This window comes from Lithobates pipiens, unplaced genomic scaffold (assembly GCF_037356315.1).
Source record: "Lithobates pipiens isolate NorthernLeopardFrog02 unplaced genomic scaffold, aLitPip1_a1.2 Scaffold_13, whole genome shotgun sequence".
NCBI lineage: Eukaryota > Metazoa > Chordata > Amphibia > Anura > Ranidae > Lithobates > Lithobates pipiens.
This window is the reverse complement of record NW_027507718.1, coordinates 230,322,796-230,338,084: the sequence shown is the minus strand read 5'-3', so window position 1 is coordinate 230,338,084 and position 15,289 is coordinate 230,322,796. Positions and strand designations below refer to the sequence as shown.

Genomic DNA, 15,289 nt, shown 5'->3' with positions numbered 1-15,289 from the left:
CATCATGCATAAGGATGAGGTGGTTTTATGTCCTCATCCTGAACTCTTACCAAAAGTGGTAATGGGGTTTCATTTAAACCAATATATTCTTCCTTCTTTCTCCCCAGAAACCTTAATCTGGGGAAGAGAAAGCACTACAGTCTCTTAATGTAGTAAGAGCGATCAGAATCTATTTAAAGGCGACCGCTCAGGTTCGCAAAACACAGTTGTTTTTTTTTGTACTGCCAGAGGGTCCAAGATATGGACAGGCAGCGTCAAGATCCACTATTTTCCAAATGGATTTGTCAAGTGATTGTTCAAGCTTCAGCTTAAAGAAGAAAATTCTTCCTTCTCAGATTAAGAGCACACTGATCCAGGGCAATTAGTGCCTCTTGGGTGGTGCATCATCAGGCCTCTATGGCTCAGATCTGTAAGACCTCAACTTGACCTTCGGTTCAGACGTTTATCTGATTTTATCAAATCGATATTAAAGGTCATGAGGATATTTCCCTTGGACACAGCATATACTGCAGGCTGCCGTATGAGCCCTCTGGCCTCCTGTTTTTTGTCCCCCCCCCCCTTCAGTTGCAATTGCTATGGGACATCCCACATAGTTAATACTATGGCTCTGTGTCCCCTGATGTAAGAAAAGAAAATAGGATTTTTAAAACGGCTTACCTGTAAAATCCTTTTCTTTGATGTACATAGGGGACACAGAGGTCCCTCCCTTCTTCTTCTTCTTATACACTTTGATTGCTTGGCTACAAAACTGAGGACTCCCAGTAATGGGTTATATGGGGGAAGTCCACGCCTTCAAGTACGTACCAGTGTCCAGCACCTGATACGCCGATATAACCCACATAGTTATTACTATGGCTCTATGTCCCCTGATGTACATCAAAGAAAAGGATTTTACAGGTAAGCTGTTTTAAAAATCCTATTTTTATAACCGCTTATATGTAAAAATCCCTTTCTTTTGAAGTACATCACAGGACACAAAGGTCCCGCCCCTCTTTCTAGTTTACACGTGTATTGCTTTGCTACAAAACTGAGATAATCCCAGTAGTGGGGGGGGGGGGGTTATATTGGGAGGCAACTTCCTGTTTAGGGTGTGCCAGTGTCCAGCACTTGAAGGTGGATTATAACCCACATACTAATTACTATGGCTCTGTGTCTCGTGATGTACTTCAAAAGAAAAGGATTTTACAGGTAAGATTTTATAAAAATCCTATTTTTCCATTATCTTGGTTTTTATGACTTGCTCTATTGACAAGAATCATTTTCCCCTACTTCCTGGTCTTGTGAGGGATTACCTTTAGACTGTACTCCAGTCGTTTTTCACCCCACCCACGGCACTTATATGTTCATCCTAGTGCCCCCTTTTCCTAGCTTCCCCATTGTGGAATGCCGAGGAGTTCTCAGAAAAAAAAGTCAGCTGTTTAGCTTTTCACAATTTCTGCTAATTCGAAGATGATATCATCTACAATCTAAGTATAGCAGATCCTTTCCCATTCCCCTCTCTGGGTACTTGTACCTTTTTGAGTACTTGTTGCTGTTTGTCAGAATGTAGACCAAGGTGGAAATTATCTTTCCCTTTCTTTCATCCTGGGAGGATTCTGCTTACGGACATCTCTACTTGCTTATGCCTGGAGCCCAGCTAATAATAAGCAAGTTTCGAGAAATCTCTTTGCTGGTCAGTTTTTTTTCATTTGTTCTCTGCTGGATTTCATTTGCAGCACTGCAAAATCTTCACCTCCAGAAAAACCTGAGCACTCCTCCTGTAGCCGACTGGGTGACTGATCTAATGCTCTAAAACAGTGTTCAGCCTGTCTTCATAGTCTACACTGATTCCTTTTAGACTCAACTATTGCTTCACACTTCCTGAATCTGATGTCTCCCACTTTAAATATTGAGGTTCATGCATGTGACCTCCTTATTCCTTCTCAGGAAATATCTTTTGTTTATCTTATTTACAATAAGGCAAGCACACAGGACATTCTATTACAAATCATAGTTTACCTCAGTAAGATAGTGTAAGTCCTGAGGCCTTTGTGGGTTCGCCTTGCTGGAAAATAGATCCTCTATCAGACTAATTGTTCAGAGTTCTAGAATATGCATTTCTCCTTCTAGCTTTTTCCCTTTGTAGGACTCAGTTTCTTGATTACCAGGATCATATAATAAATGGCCAGGTAGGCTTTACTGTGGCTACCATGCCCCTAACAACCTTTTGGTTATGAGTTGGAATGTCGTCTTCTCATCCTTCTGGTCCTGCTGTTCTTCTGCCATCAATTTGTGTTACTAGGTATCCTCCTTCCTGCTTACCCTTTTGAATAGGTGCTGCAGATCCCCTCAACTGTTCATTTGAAGGAATTCAAAAGTTGCTACCGCTTTTTCTTCCAGCTTATAGTATTCTTCCCTCTCTATTTAGATTGCTGCTCAGAGCACTATTATACCCATGCTTATCTCCTGAGAGATTACTTTTCTGTCACGGTACACTGCATTTTAAATAGTTTTTTTTAGACTTCCCCTCTCCCTGAACTCAAGCAAGGGCTTTTCTTTTTAGCCTTAGTCTGACCGGGTTAGTCTTTTGTGTGGACATATATTGCTAAATTGTAAATCACTGGGCCCTTGGGTTTTCTTCACCCTGTAAGAAATGACTGGCACTATATCCTGTGTGTGGTGCTTACCTTGGGAGGTGGTTCCATTGTATGAGTTGGTTGGTGGGGTGCTATACAGATCCAGGGCAGTGGTCTGCGTTGGCAGATTCCAGTCCCTAAAGACCTTGTGAAGTAACCTGGGCAGGACAGAGTGAGTTTGAGTCTTTTCTTTTCACTACTCTGCTGTGTAATATGTGAATGGCCCTATTGTGGGAAGTTCCTAGTGCTTTTCCTGACTTTGGATTGTAAGGGAATTTAGGCGCAGTTGGTTGATTTACCACCACCCTTGGGAGCTGCATGTGGCCAATTTGGTTGTCGCCAATTGAAGGCACCATTGCCTTGTATACTATGGTCTATTGGTGTTCACGTGTGTATGCAGTCCTGCCAGACTCATAAAAGACCGCTGATCCAGAGCAGAGCCAGGACCAGCCTCGGGTGCGCAGACCATGGTCCTGCACATACATGCCCCACCCGCCTGCCTGCCTGCCTGCCTTTACTACTGCGCAAGTATCACTCAAAAAGATGGACTGAGTATGTGTGGGCACTGTGTTTGGTTTTGTCCCTTTCCAAGACAGAACACCAACCTAGCAGGATGTGTTATCTTCAGTTATACTCTATCTTGCACAGGCCCAGCCTGATCAGGGACCTCAGACCTTAAATTTGGTGGAGCACTAGGAGGCCACCCCTCCCCTCTTGATCCCATACTGCGAGTAGAGCACCTTTAGGGGCATGGCAGATCTGGCATTAGGAGGACAAGGACCGGGAGGACTAAACTCCAACACCTAGGTTGTAGACGGCCTTCATTTCACAAACCCATTAGTAGGGTAGTTGACTGGTTCTGGTGCTGGAACAATTTGCAGATATCTGTAATGATTTATGTTTGGGTGGCCAAGTTCTCCCAGACCTACCGCGAGATGTGCTTTATCGGGTCCACTTTTTCACTATCAAAGAGGAGATTCTACGCCTGGCACGGGCAAGGGGCACCATTGACTTTGCTATGATTCGGATAAGAGTATGGGTATCCAGGGCCCTATCTTACCCAAATCAAGCCATCTGGCTTCTATCAACCAGTCTTGCCACATTTTGTCTTCAATGCCTATTCACTCTCCCTGAACCCCCATACACTCTTTACTGGGTTTCAGGCGGGGAGACTGCTTTGCAGGTGATATGTATCGCTGGACAGGCCTTGTAACTCACTACCTCCACACTACCTGAGTCAGAACCGGCTGACTACCTGCTGACGCTACTGGGCAATACCTGGTGGGTACATGCACCTGATCCACTCATCGTCTTCCCTGCCCCCCCATAAGGGACCCTACAGGTCTTGCCAGAGGGGGAGGCGAGGCCTCTCCGTTGACTGTGTCTTTATTGAAGAGGGGATAGCTCTTTTATGTGGTCCATACATGTCCACATCTGGGTCCTCTGTCTTGGTGACCCGGGATCTGGTGCTGAGGTGGTAAATAGGGGTGTTCCCCCTGCCATTCTCACTGCCACTCCCCCCCCCCCCCCCCCGGGCACCACCACGGAATGGTCGCTGTTGATGGCCATCCATTACCGACACTGCTGCTACCATGTTATGCTCTACCACCCCCAACTAGGGTGGACTCCGACTCGATCACCTGTATGCTGAGTTGGAGTCCTCTGTTTCCTGACATTTTAGACAGATCCCCACTCCTCTTCCTCACCCCCTCCTCCCATTCCCCCTTGTCACAAATTTTTCTACATTTTCTCACTCGTCCTCTCTCCTTTCCTGCCCTCTATGTATCTGCTCCAATCTCAACCTCTCACTCAGGTGGACTACTCCAGCAGGGGTGGGATCCCACACTGTATTGTGGCCACATTCTGGCCAGATGGTTCTATGGGTCTCCTCAAGGTCACCTCCCTCAATGTACGGGGCTTAAACACACCTGAAAAATGCTCCCAGCTTTTGGCTGGGATGCGGAAGGGCAAGACTCAAGTCGTTTTCCTCCAGTGATCAAATCCCTAAGCTGACCAATGGGGACTTCCCCACGGTGCACCACAGTGTCTCTCCCATCTCCAAATCCAAGGAGTGAGCATTTTGTTGGCCAAATCGGTCCCTTGGATCTTTGAAGCGCAGCAGACAGATGAGTTGGGTCGATTCCTCCTACGGAAGGGAAGGGTGTTTGACAGACAGGTCACTTTTGCCAACGTCTACTTTCCAAATGTGGATCACCCACGATTTCTGCGGAAGCTTCTTAATTTCGCTATGGACCCCCTTCTTTATGTTTCACGGGGTTCTTCCCACCTCCCTTTCTCTTGTCTCGAACGCCTTGAGGCGGACCTGCATACTCTGCACCTGGTTGACCCCTGAAGGTTGTTGCACCCCCAGGACTGTGACTATTCCTCCTTCTCTCTGGTGCACCAAACCTACTCACGGCTAGACTACCTTCTAGTCCCGCATAAGGACCTCTCAAGAGTGGTGTCCACCAGCATTGATATCTCTCTCTCTGACCATGCCCTGATTCATTTGACCCTCCATCTGGGCGCTGTTACCCAGACTCCTCCATCCTGGCGATTGAACGAGTCTCTACTCGAATCAGCAGAGATATGAGCCGATCTCCTGGCCACCATGCATGAACACTTTGCCGTCAATGAGGCCTTGGTCACCAATCCCTTAGTGGTAGGGGAGGCCCACAAAACAGTGATCTGGGGCGCATTGATCAAAATAGGAGCCTGACTTAAGAGGGAAAGGTCTAGCCGCACAGAGGAACTTTTTGTCCAGCTACGCGTATATCTAGATTTCTCCCACAAGGCCAGCCTAGTGTGCTCTACATACCAGTATCTCCTTCCAGTTCGTGAGGAGCTTTGTGTGCTCCTGTTCCACAAAACAAAGCAAAAACTAACATGGGCCCACCTTACTATGTATGAATTCTCTAACAAACCGGGCCCGTTACTGGCTAGGACGTTGAGGGGTCCACGCGCAAGCACATACAATCTCCCACATCATGGGCTCTTCAGGGCAGAAGCTCCATACTTCCTTTGACATGGCAACGGAGTTCAGATCCTTCTACGAGGGCCTATACAATTTAGACTGTCCCCCCACTCTGGACCCAAATCCTCAGTCCTACCTCGTCACCTTGGGCATGCCATCTCTCCCTCTAGCAGCTTGAGAGGAACTGGAGGAGCCAATTATAGTTGCGGTACTGGGAGTGGCCCTGGTCCATTCAAAGCCTAAGAAGGACCCTGACCCAGATAGCTTCACCCCAAGCTATTACAAAGTATTTTTGAGACCCTATCGCAACCGCTGGTTTCGGCATTGAACTCGATCCCAGAAAGGAAGTCATTCCCAACTGACATATTGCGAGCTTACACATCCCTCTTATACCGAAAGAAGGGAAGGATCTGTTGCGCTGCGGGAATTATCGCTGGATAGCACTCTTGAATATGGATCTGAAACTATTTGCCAAAATTTTTGCTAACTGGCTACTCCCACATATCCAGAGTCTTGTCCACAGAGACCAATCAGGTTTCGTGCCTCTCCGCGAACCATGAGACAAAACCATCCAGGTGGCGAACTTGATTCATGCAGCCAAGTCCTCGAAACAGCCTCTTCTCTTGCTGTCCAGAGAAAGCCTTTGACCGGGTGAACTGGTCCTTCATGCGAGCCACTCTAGAATACGTCGGTCTACGATCCTCTTTGCTGAGTTGGATGCTATCCCTCTATTCGAACCCCACGGCTGCAGTCAAGGTCAATGAAATGAGATCTGACTTCAACATCCATAGCGGCACACGACAGGGCTGCCCCCTGTCATTTTCATACTGACCCTAGAGCCCTTCATGTTGCTGCTGGAATGCACAAAGTGGCTGCATTTGTGGATGACCTGATCTTTTTCCTAACGGACCCACTAACCTCCCTTCTGCAACTCTTTCAGTCCCTAACGGATTATGGTGCCCTCTCTTTTTTTACAAATTAATATATCCAAATTGTCTGCACTGAATATCACGGGGGGAAAAGGCCTGATTACATCACTTCGGCCGGCGTCTCCCTTTTACTATGCAATTGACTCAATTTGCTACCTGGGTGTCTGTATCGCCCTCGACCCCTCCACTCTTTACTCAGCAAACTTCTTACCCTTACCTGCCTCAAAACAGATCTTCTCCAATGGCACTCGCTTACATTAATGTGGTTTGGTCATTGCAATGCCCTCAAGATGACGTTACGGCTCAGGGGGCTGTACATGTGGCAAGCTCTTCCCATTTGCCTTCCTCCAGTGTTTTTGAAATGGGTGAACTCAATGTTCAGAGATTTCACCTGGTCATCCGCAAATCTCTTAAGTTGCAACTTCTCCATCTTGCAAAGTATAGGGGAGGAGTTGGTCTCCCCGATGTGAAAGCCTATTACAGGGCTACACACCTCACCAGGTTGGTGGATTGTCCTTGTCCCCCAGCAGCGAAACAGTGGGTATCCATGGAGATGGAGGATTCTGGCGACACAGTCAAACCTTGACTGTGGATTTTATCACCTTTCCCAAGGACCCTCACTGAGCACTCCACACTGGACAGTACTACAGTCGCCCATGGGACTTTAACCACTTAACGACCGCCTCCTGTACATATACATCTGCACTTTGAAGAGGGATATCTCGGTAATGGCAGCAGCTGCTGCCACAACTGAGATATCCATCTTTACAGGAGGCGGTCATGTTTACGATAATGGTGGTCTCCATGGCGGGTTCGCCGCGAGATCACCGTTAGAGGCGGGAGAGGTGCCACCCCCCCTCCCGCCACTTACCGGAGTCGCCATAGTGGCGGAGGCGATCGGTTCCTTTTCCATGCTGGGTATGGAGACGAGTGAGGCTGAGACGGCCCCCACTCGTCTCTATACAATAGGGGGTAGAAAGGACGTCAAAACATCACTTCCGCCCATACCTCTTAAAAGAACATTTTTTTAATGTCATTTTTTTCAAATGACTTTTTTTTTTTTATTATTGCATTTAAGTCCAAATATGAAATCTGAGGACTTTTTGACCCCAGATCTCATATTTAAGAGGACCTGTCATGCTTTTTTCTATTCCAAGGGATGTTTACATTCCTTATAATTGGGAGATCAGGCTCATCTGACAGCCTTTCTCTACCATGATCCTGCGGCATACCTGAGGACATCTGGCAGCACACCGGTTGAGAAAGGCTGCTCTAGACAGCACCTGGGTCTTTTTTAGAACTGTTGCACTTCTGTGTGGATAGCTTGGAAAATTCTCTTGCCTGGGACTTATGCTAGTTCATATTTCACAAGTACTATGGCTGAAATAGTGGTTAACCACTTGACCACTGGGCACTTAAACACCCTTAATAACCAGACCAATTTTCAGCTTTCGGTGCTCTCACATTTTGAATGACAATTACTCAGTCATGTTGTATGGACCTATATGAAATTTTTGTCCTTTTTTTCACACAAATGGAGCTTTCTTTTGGTGGTATTTAATCACCGCTGGGTTTTTTATTTTTTGTGCTATAAAAGAAAAAATACAGAAAATTCTGTAAAAAAATGAATTTTTCTTTGTTTCTGTTATAAAATTTAGCAGATTAGTAATTTTTTCTTCATAAATTTTGGCCAAAATTTATACTACTACATATCTTTGGTAAAAAGAAGTACAAATTGGTGGATATTATTTGGTCTTTGTGAAAGTTATAGAGTCCACAAGCTATGGCGCCAATATCTGAAAATTGATCACACCTGAAGTACTGACGGCCTATTTGAATTCTTGAGACCCTAACATGCCAGAAAAGTACAAATACCCCCCAAATGACCCCTTTTTGGAAAGAAGACATTCCAAGGTATTTAGTAAGAGGCATGATGAGTTTTTTGAAGTTTGTCATTTTTTCCCACAATTCTTTGCAAAATCAAGATTTTTTTTTTTTTCACAAAATTGTCATATTATCAGTTTATTTCTCACACAGCATATGCATACCACAAATTACACCCCCAAACACATTCTGCTATTACTCCAGAGTACGGCGATACCACATGTGTGAGACTTTTACACAGTGTGGCCACATACAGAGGCCCAACATGCATGGAGCACCATCAGGCGTACTGGAGCACCCAGGACAATTCTGACATTTCTCTCCTACATGTAAAAATCATCATTTATTTGCTAGAAAATTACATAGAATCCCAAAACATTATATATGTTTTTTTAGAAAACACCCTGGAGAATACAATGGTGGTCGTTGCAACTTTTTATCTCGCACGGTATTTGCGCAGCAATTATTCGAATGCTTTTTTTTGGAAAAAAAACTGTTTTATGCTTTAAAAAAAAAAAAAACACAGTAAAGTTAGCCCAATTTTTGCATAATGTGAAAGATGAAGTTACACTGAGTAAATCGATACCTAACATGTCACTCTTCAAAATTGCACAGGCTCGTGGAATGGCGCCAAACGTCTCTATTTAAAAATCCCCATAGGCGACGATTTAATTTTTTTTTACTGGTTATATGTTTTGAGTTACAGAGGAGGTCTAGGGCTAGCATTATTGTTGTTATTATTTTTTTCCCCAAAAATAAATTTTTTGATCACTTTTATTCCTATTACAAGGAATGTAAACATCCCTTGTAATAGGAATAGGGCATGATAGGTCCTCTTAACAGTGAGATATGGGGTCAATAAGACCCCACATCTCACCTCTAAGCTGGGAAGCCTGAAAAAAAAAAAAAAGATTCTGGATTTGATCGTTTTGGTGAGTCGGTAGAAGCACCGGAGGGCAGCGGGAGGGGGGGGGTGTCTATGGCTGGGTATTGCAGGGTATCACCGACTATGGCTGGGTATGGCTGGGTATCTCAGAGTATGGCGTTGCAGAGTATTGCGTTGCAGAGCATTGCAGGATATTGGAGGGTGTTGCAGAGCATTGCATTGTTAAACGGTATTGGCGGGTGTTGCAGAGCATTGCAGAGTGTTGCAGGGTATTGCTGGGTGTTGCAGAGCATTGCAGAGCGTTGCAGGGTATTGGCGGGTGTTGCAGAGTGTTGCAGAGTGTTGCAGAGTGTTGCAGGGTGTTGCAGGGTGTTGCAGGGTGTTGCAGGGTGTTGCAGGGTAATGGCAGGGTAATGGCAGGGTGTTGCAGAGTGTTGCAGAGTGTTGCAGAGTGTTGCAGAGTGTTGCAGAGTGTTGCAGGGTGTTGCAGGGTATTGCAGAGTAATGGCAGGGTAATGGCAGGGTGTTGCAGAGTGTTGCAGGGTGTTGCAGGGTATTGCAGAGTAATGGCAGGGTATTGCAGAGTAATGGCAGGGTATTGCAGAGTAATGGCAGGGTATTGCAGAGTAATGGCAGGGTGTTGCAGAGTAATGGCAGGGTGTTGCAGAGTGTTGCAGAGTGTTGCAGAGTGTTGCAGAGTGTTGCAGAGTGTTGCAGAGTGTTGCAGGGTGTTGCAGGGTGTTGCAGGGTGTTGCAGGGTGTTGCAGGGTGTTGCAGGGTGTTGCAGAGTAATGGCAGGGTGTTGCAGAGTAATGGCAGGGTGTTGCAGAGTAATGGCAGGGTGTTGCAGAGTAATGGCAGGGTGTTGCAGAGTAATGGCAGGGTGTTGCAGAGTAATGGCAGGGTGTTGCAGAGTAATGGCAGGGTGTTGCAGAGTAATGGCAGGGTGTTGCAGAGTAATGGCAGGGTGTTGCAGAGTGTTGCAGAGTAATGGCAGGGTGTTGCAGAGTGTTGCAGAGTAATGGCAGGGTGTTGCAGAGTGTTGCAGAGTAATGGCAGGGTGTTGCAGAGTGTTGCAGGGTGTTGCAGAGTGTTGCAGGGTGTTGCAGAGTAATGGCAGGGTGTTGCAGAGTGTTGCAGAGTAATGGCAGGGTGTTGCAGAGTGTTGCAGAGTAATGGCAGGGTGTTGCAGAGTGTTGCAGAGTAATGGCAGGGTGTTGCAGAGTGTTGCAGAGTGTTGCAGAGTGTTGCAGAGTAATGGCAGGGTGTTGCAGAGTGTTGCAGAGTAATGGCAGGGTGTTGCAGAGTGTTGCAGAGTAATGGCAGGGTGTTGCAGAGTGTTGCAGAGTAATGGCAGGGTGTTGCAGAGTGTTGCAGAGTAATGGCAGGGTGTTGCAGAGTGTTGCAGACTAATGGCAGGGTGTTGCAGAGTGTTGCAGAGTAATGGCAGGGTGTTGCAGAGTAATGGCAGGGTGTTGCAGAGTGTTGCAGAGTAATGGCAGGGTGTTGCAGAGTAATGGCAGGGTGTTGCAGAGTAATGGCAGGGTGTTGCAGAGTAATGGCAGGGTGTTGCAGAGTGTTGCAGGGTGTTGGCAGGGTATTGCAGAGTGTTGCAGAGTGTTGCAGAGTAATGGCAGGGTATTGCAGAGTGTTGCAGAGTGTTGCAGAGTAATGGCAGGGTATTGCAGAGTGTTGCAGAGTGTTGCAGAGTAATGGCAGGGTATTGCAGAGTGTTGCAGAGTAATGGCAGGGTATTGCAGAGTGTTGCAGAGTAATGGCAGGGTATTGCAGAGTGTTGCAGAGTAATGGCAGGGTATTGCAGAGTGTTGCAGAGTAATGGCAGGGTATTGCAGAGTGTTGCAGAGTAATGGCAGGGTATTGCAGAGTGTTGCAGAGTAATGGCAGGGTATTGCAGAGTGTTGCAGAGTAATGGCAGGGTATTGCAGAGTAATGCAGAGTAATGGCAGGGAATTGAGGGGTTAATTTTCGGTGAGCAGCGATGTGGGCACTGCAGATGCAGCCCACATCGCTGCTGACACCGATCTCTTCCCCCTCCGCTGTTCCGATCGGTACAGAGAGGAGGAGGGAGGATTTGTTTACAAGTGATCACTCTGTCAATTGACGGAGCGATCACGTGGTAAACGGCCGCTATGAGCGGCCGTTTACCGTGATCCGTGATGCGCCGGGTCCTGTGGACCCGGCGGTCATGGATGCTCTCGAGTGCGCGCGAGAGCGGAATTCTGGGAGGACGTCATATGACGGCCTCCCAGAGATAAGAAACCGCCCTGTAGCCGTCATTTGGCTATTAGGCGGTTGTTAAGTGGTTAAGCACCCTTGCAAGAAGAAGCTGGAATGTATGCCTTTTGAGGGCAAACGCCTCTTTGGAAATGCCTTTTATGTGTTTATCCAAAACACAACAGGGGAAGAAAGCACTCTTATCTTTGAAGTGTACTCTGGGCTGAACCTGTTGCACTCTCAAGGGCTCATTGCCCCTGCTCCATTACTGTTTCATGGTGCCTGAGCCAAATGAGGACGTGGAGCCAACTTTTTCTTTTTTTGTTCAATCTTGTACTTATCCTGGGTTTTTGCTTTTACCCAGGTACATATTTCTTTCTGACCACCTTAGCTGTTGGTTGGCTTAAAATGTTGTTCTCCTTTTCAGGTAATTGTTGTGGCACCTGTTTTCTTGTGGTGCGTTATTGGTTTTCTTCTACCTGGTTAGTTGAAATTCACCATTTTTTCTGGTAGCAGTCTCTGGTGGTGGTGATTACCTGTTTTGGTCTGGAACTCCAGATTGATTCTCTAATTCCACATCTGCTTATGCCTTTTTTATTATCTCTGCTTACCCCCTTTTTTTTATCTAGCATCTTTTCAGACATTGACTCCTTCAGATACTACATTTAATAAGATTTCCACACCCTTCAGTTGGACTGCTTTTGGACATCCCAATGTCTATGAATTACTACATTCCTGTGGCACTCAATGGACAGTAAAGAAAATTTGATTATTGTACTTACTGTAAAGTCTTTTTCAATTTGACCACACAGTTCCACATTTGTGTGGTTGGGTTTTTATGTTCTGAAGCCTGTGCTGTGTGGATTCCTCACTCTTCATTTTCTGTGTCACTAGATTCAAATATCCAGGTCAGTTTTTAGTCTGATTGGTGAGAAACTTTTTTTTTTTTTTTTTTTTTTTTCAAATGCCCTTGGTATACCAGGCTTTCCTATATGTCAGTGACAGATTGCTTCACTGGACGTGTTGAAATTGCCTCTGTTGAAGTACAAATTAATTGCTGCAATGGGAGTTGGGTAGCATAATGCATTACATACATATCTTGGTGAAAAACTAAATTTGTAAGTAGTAGTTGCAGTCCCTGTGTGCATTTGAGTGCTGTATTTTTAACATCTTGGGATTTCAGGTTCACAGGTTGTATTTTATTTTTCATATAAAAGTCTTTTTTCTCATTTTCTCTCTTGTCATGTAGACTCTTCAGGACAAGGCGATCCCATCAATGAGACACCGCCATATCATTCAAGCGTGCATCGGCAAAGCAGTTCTCATTTACTGACACCCTCTATTCCTCCTCCTCCACCACCTCCTGCACCAGCTAACGAGGAGGATACAAATAAAGAAGATGTTATATTTTTCTAGCTCCATCACTGACTTTTTATACACTTTTCATGGCACAGACTGAAATATTGTGGATTAATGCTTTTACCACTAAGGCCTTTTTATGAAGTTTTAAGTAGGTTAATTAAATGGAGTCTGTACAAGTAACAGGTTTAAAATGGTGTGGCATTCAGTCCAAAGAATAATGAAGGGATATTCACCAGTAGATTTGCCAAATGCAATATTATTATTTTTTTTTTTTCTGCTAACCATGTGGGCTTCTGACCCGACATCTCTGTTCCAAGTGCAATTGGAGTGAAGTCAAAGGGTAATGGTGCATCTGTCAAACCAAAGCATTACCTGCTGGACAGGACTGCTTAATATTTAGGTTAAAGTGATGTCCTATGCTTATTGTCTTGTCTCATAAACATTTCCTGAGGGCCAAAAAAATGTTATGACCAACAGCCTGTTCCTCCTTCCTTTAGCATGCAAAATAAGCAGCATGTTTAATAGCAGCTATAAAGGGGTGTATTTATATCTATTTATAAAAATTCACTGCAGGAATGTATTGGCATTCGTGAAAACAGTTGTGAATAATTTTCATGCTAAGGTTTCTACAATGTGAAAAATTTTATTTTCTGATTTTTAAATTGTCATTTGCAGGGTGACTACATTTGGCTAATCCTGTTTGTTCCAGTGTTGTCAAATACAATATGTAAACTATTATACATGTTGTATGGTTTTCTTTGTAGACTATAAGCAGTATTGAATGCAGCATATTTTAAAAACATTCAATCCTGAGGCTGCATTAACACGTGAAAAAACGTAAAAAAAAAAAAAAAAAATCAGTTGTTCTCTATGGTGCCTTTTCACACCTATGCACGCAAAAGGTGTGAACAGGCATTATAGCGAACAATACATTTTTTAAGTTTAAAGCGGGGTTCCACCCTAAAGTGGAACTTCCGCTGATCGGAACCCTTCCCCCCTCCGGTGTCACAATTGGCACCTTACAGGGGGGAGGGGGGTGGAGATACCTGTCAAAACAGGTATTTACACCCACTTCCGGGCATAGACTCCCATGGGAGTCTATATAATTTCCTGTCCTGCCGCGCTGTCTGCTGGGACACACACGGGTCCCAGTGACAGCGTGGACAATTCCTATTGCGCTGCGCGACTCGCGCATGCGCAGTAGGGAACCGGGAAGTGAAGCCGCTTCACTTCCTGATTCCCTCACCTAGAATGGTGACGGCAGCAGCCGAGAGCCGAGCGATCGATCGGCCTCGGCTGCCGGCATCGCTGGAACCCGGGACAGGTGAGTGTCCATTTATTAAAAGTCAGCAGCTGTAGTATTTATAGCTGCTGGCTTTTAATATATATTTTTTTTTTTAGGTGGAATCCCTCTTCAAGACTTGCTTCAACCTACGTAACACTTGGGTGTGAATGCAGCCTAAATGACAACATACATTCAAACAGAAGATAAAGTACTCTATGACCATTCGATCAGAAGAGAAAGTACTCTTAAGAACATTCCATAAGATAAAGAAATCTGATTTTGCCCCATTGGCACAACAGACACAGATTTATACACTGTGCAAAAAAAAAAAAAAAGCTAAAAACGAATGACTGAATACTCGTGAACTCACACAGAACGAATGTACATGCAGTTTCGCTGGACGAATAGGTTTTCTTTATTATAAATTAACCCCTAAGGCCAGCCATACACCGTTCAAATCTTGGCCAGTTCAGCAGGAACCGTCCGAGATTCGAATCGTTATTGGGCAGGCTGAATGTACCAAGTTGATCGATCAACTTAAGTGCAACCAGCCTGCTGGGTTCTCTTACAATTATCGCTAGCCGCTAGCAATAATCGCTGTCTTCTCCCAGTGGGGACGGCTTCCCCCGCCCGGAGCAGACAATTGCTTGGCAGGAGGGATTCCCCTCTCAGAACGGTTTGTCTTGATGGGGGAATGGTGGGTTGCAGGAAAGAAATTTGCACCATTTATAGCCTGCCTTAGGCTCCATTCACACCTGAGCATAGCAATTTACTGTTTTTTTTTTTTTTTTTTAAGCATTTTTATAGCTTTTTACAGGCCTTTTTAGAAAAAATTTAAAGCGTATTACAAGTGTTTTACAGCTTCAGGCATTTTTGTTTAGCCAACAGAACTAGGGGAGGAGAGGGAGAGGAAATTAGGGGTAAAGAGATGCTGTTTGAGCAGAAAACAAGTGACAAAACGCTCGTAAAACGCTCAAGTCAGGTGGTTCTATTGAAGTCTATGGGGTCAAAAATGCTTGTAATCTGCCAAAAAGAAAGTCGTGTACTTTTTTGAGCGAAAGGCATTTTGCTTCAGGTGATAGAATGCTCCTATGTGAACAGGGGCCATTGAAATTAATG

The 15,289-nt window shown here is 45.2% G+C and overlaps 1 protein-coding gene across 3 annotated transcripts in view; it reads left to right on the top strand.

Annotated features, from left to right (window-relative positions):
* The window catches only part of ARHGEF18 (Rho/Rac guanine nucleotide exchange factor 18), a 569,373-nt gene extending 554,860 nt beyond the window's left edge, over positions 1-14,513 (top strand). For all 3 annotated transcript variants that reach the window (XM_077476320.1, XM_077476319.1, XM_077476321.1), the window contains one exon: positions 12,773-14,513. In XM_077476320.1, the coding sequence (XP_077332446.1) occupies positions 12,773-12,939 (167 nt within the window). In that variant the 3' untranslated portion in view covers positions 12,940-14,513. The remainder of the gene's footprint in view (positions 1-12,772) is intronic.
* The last annotated feature ends 776 nt before the right edge of the window (positions 14,514-15,289 follow it).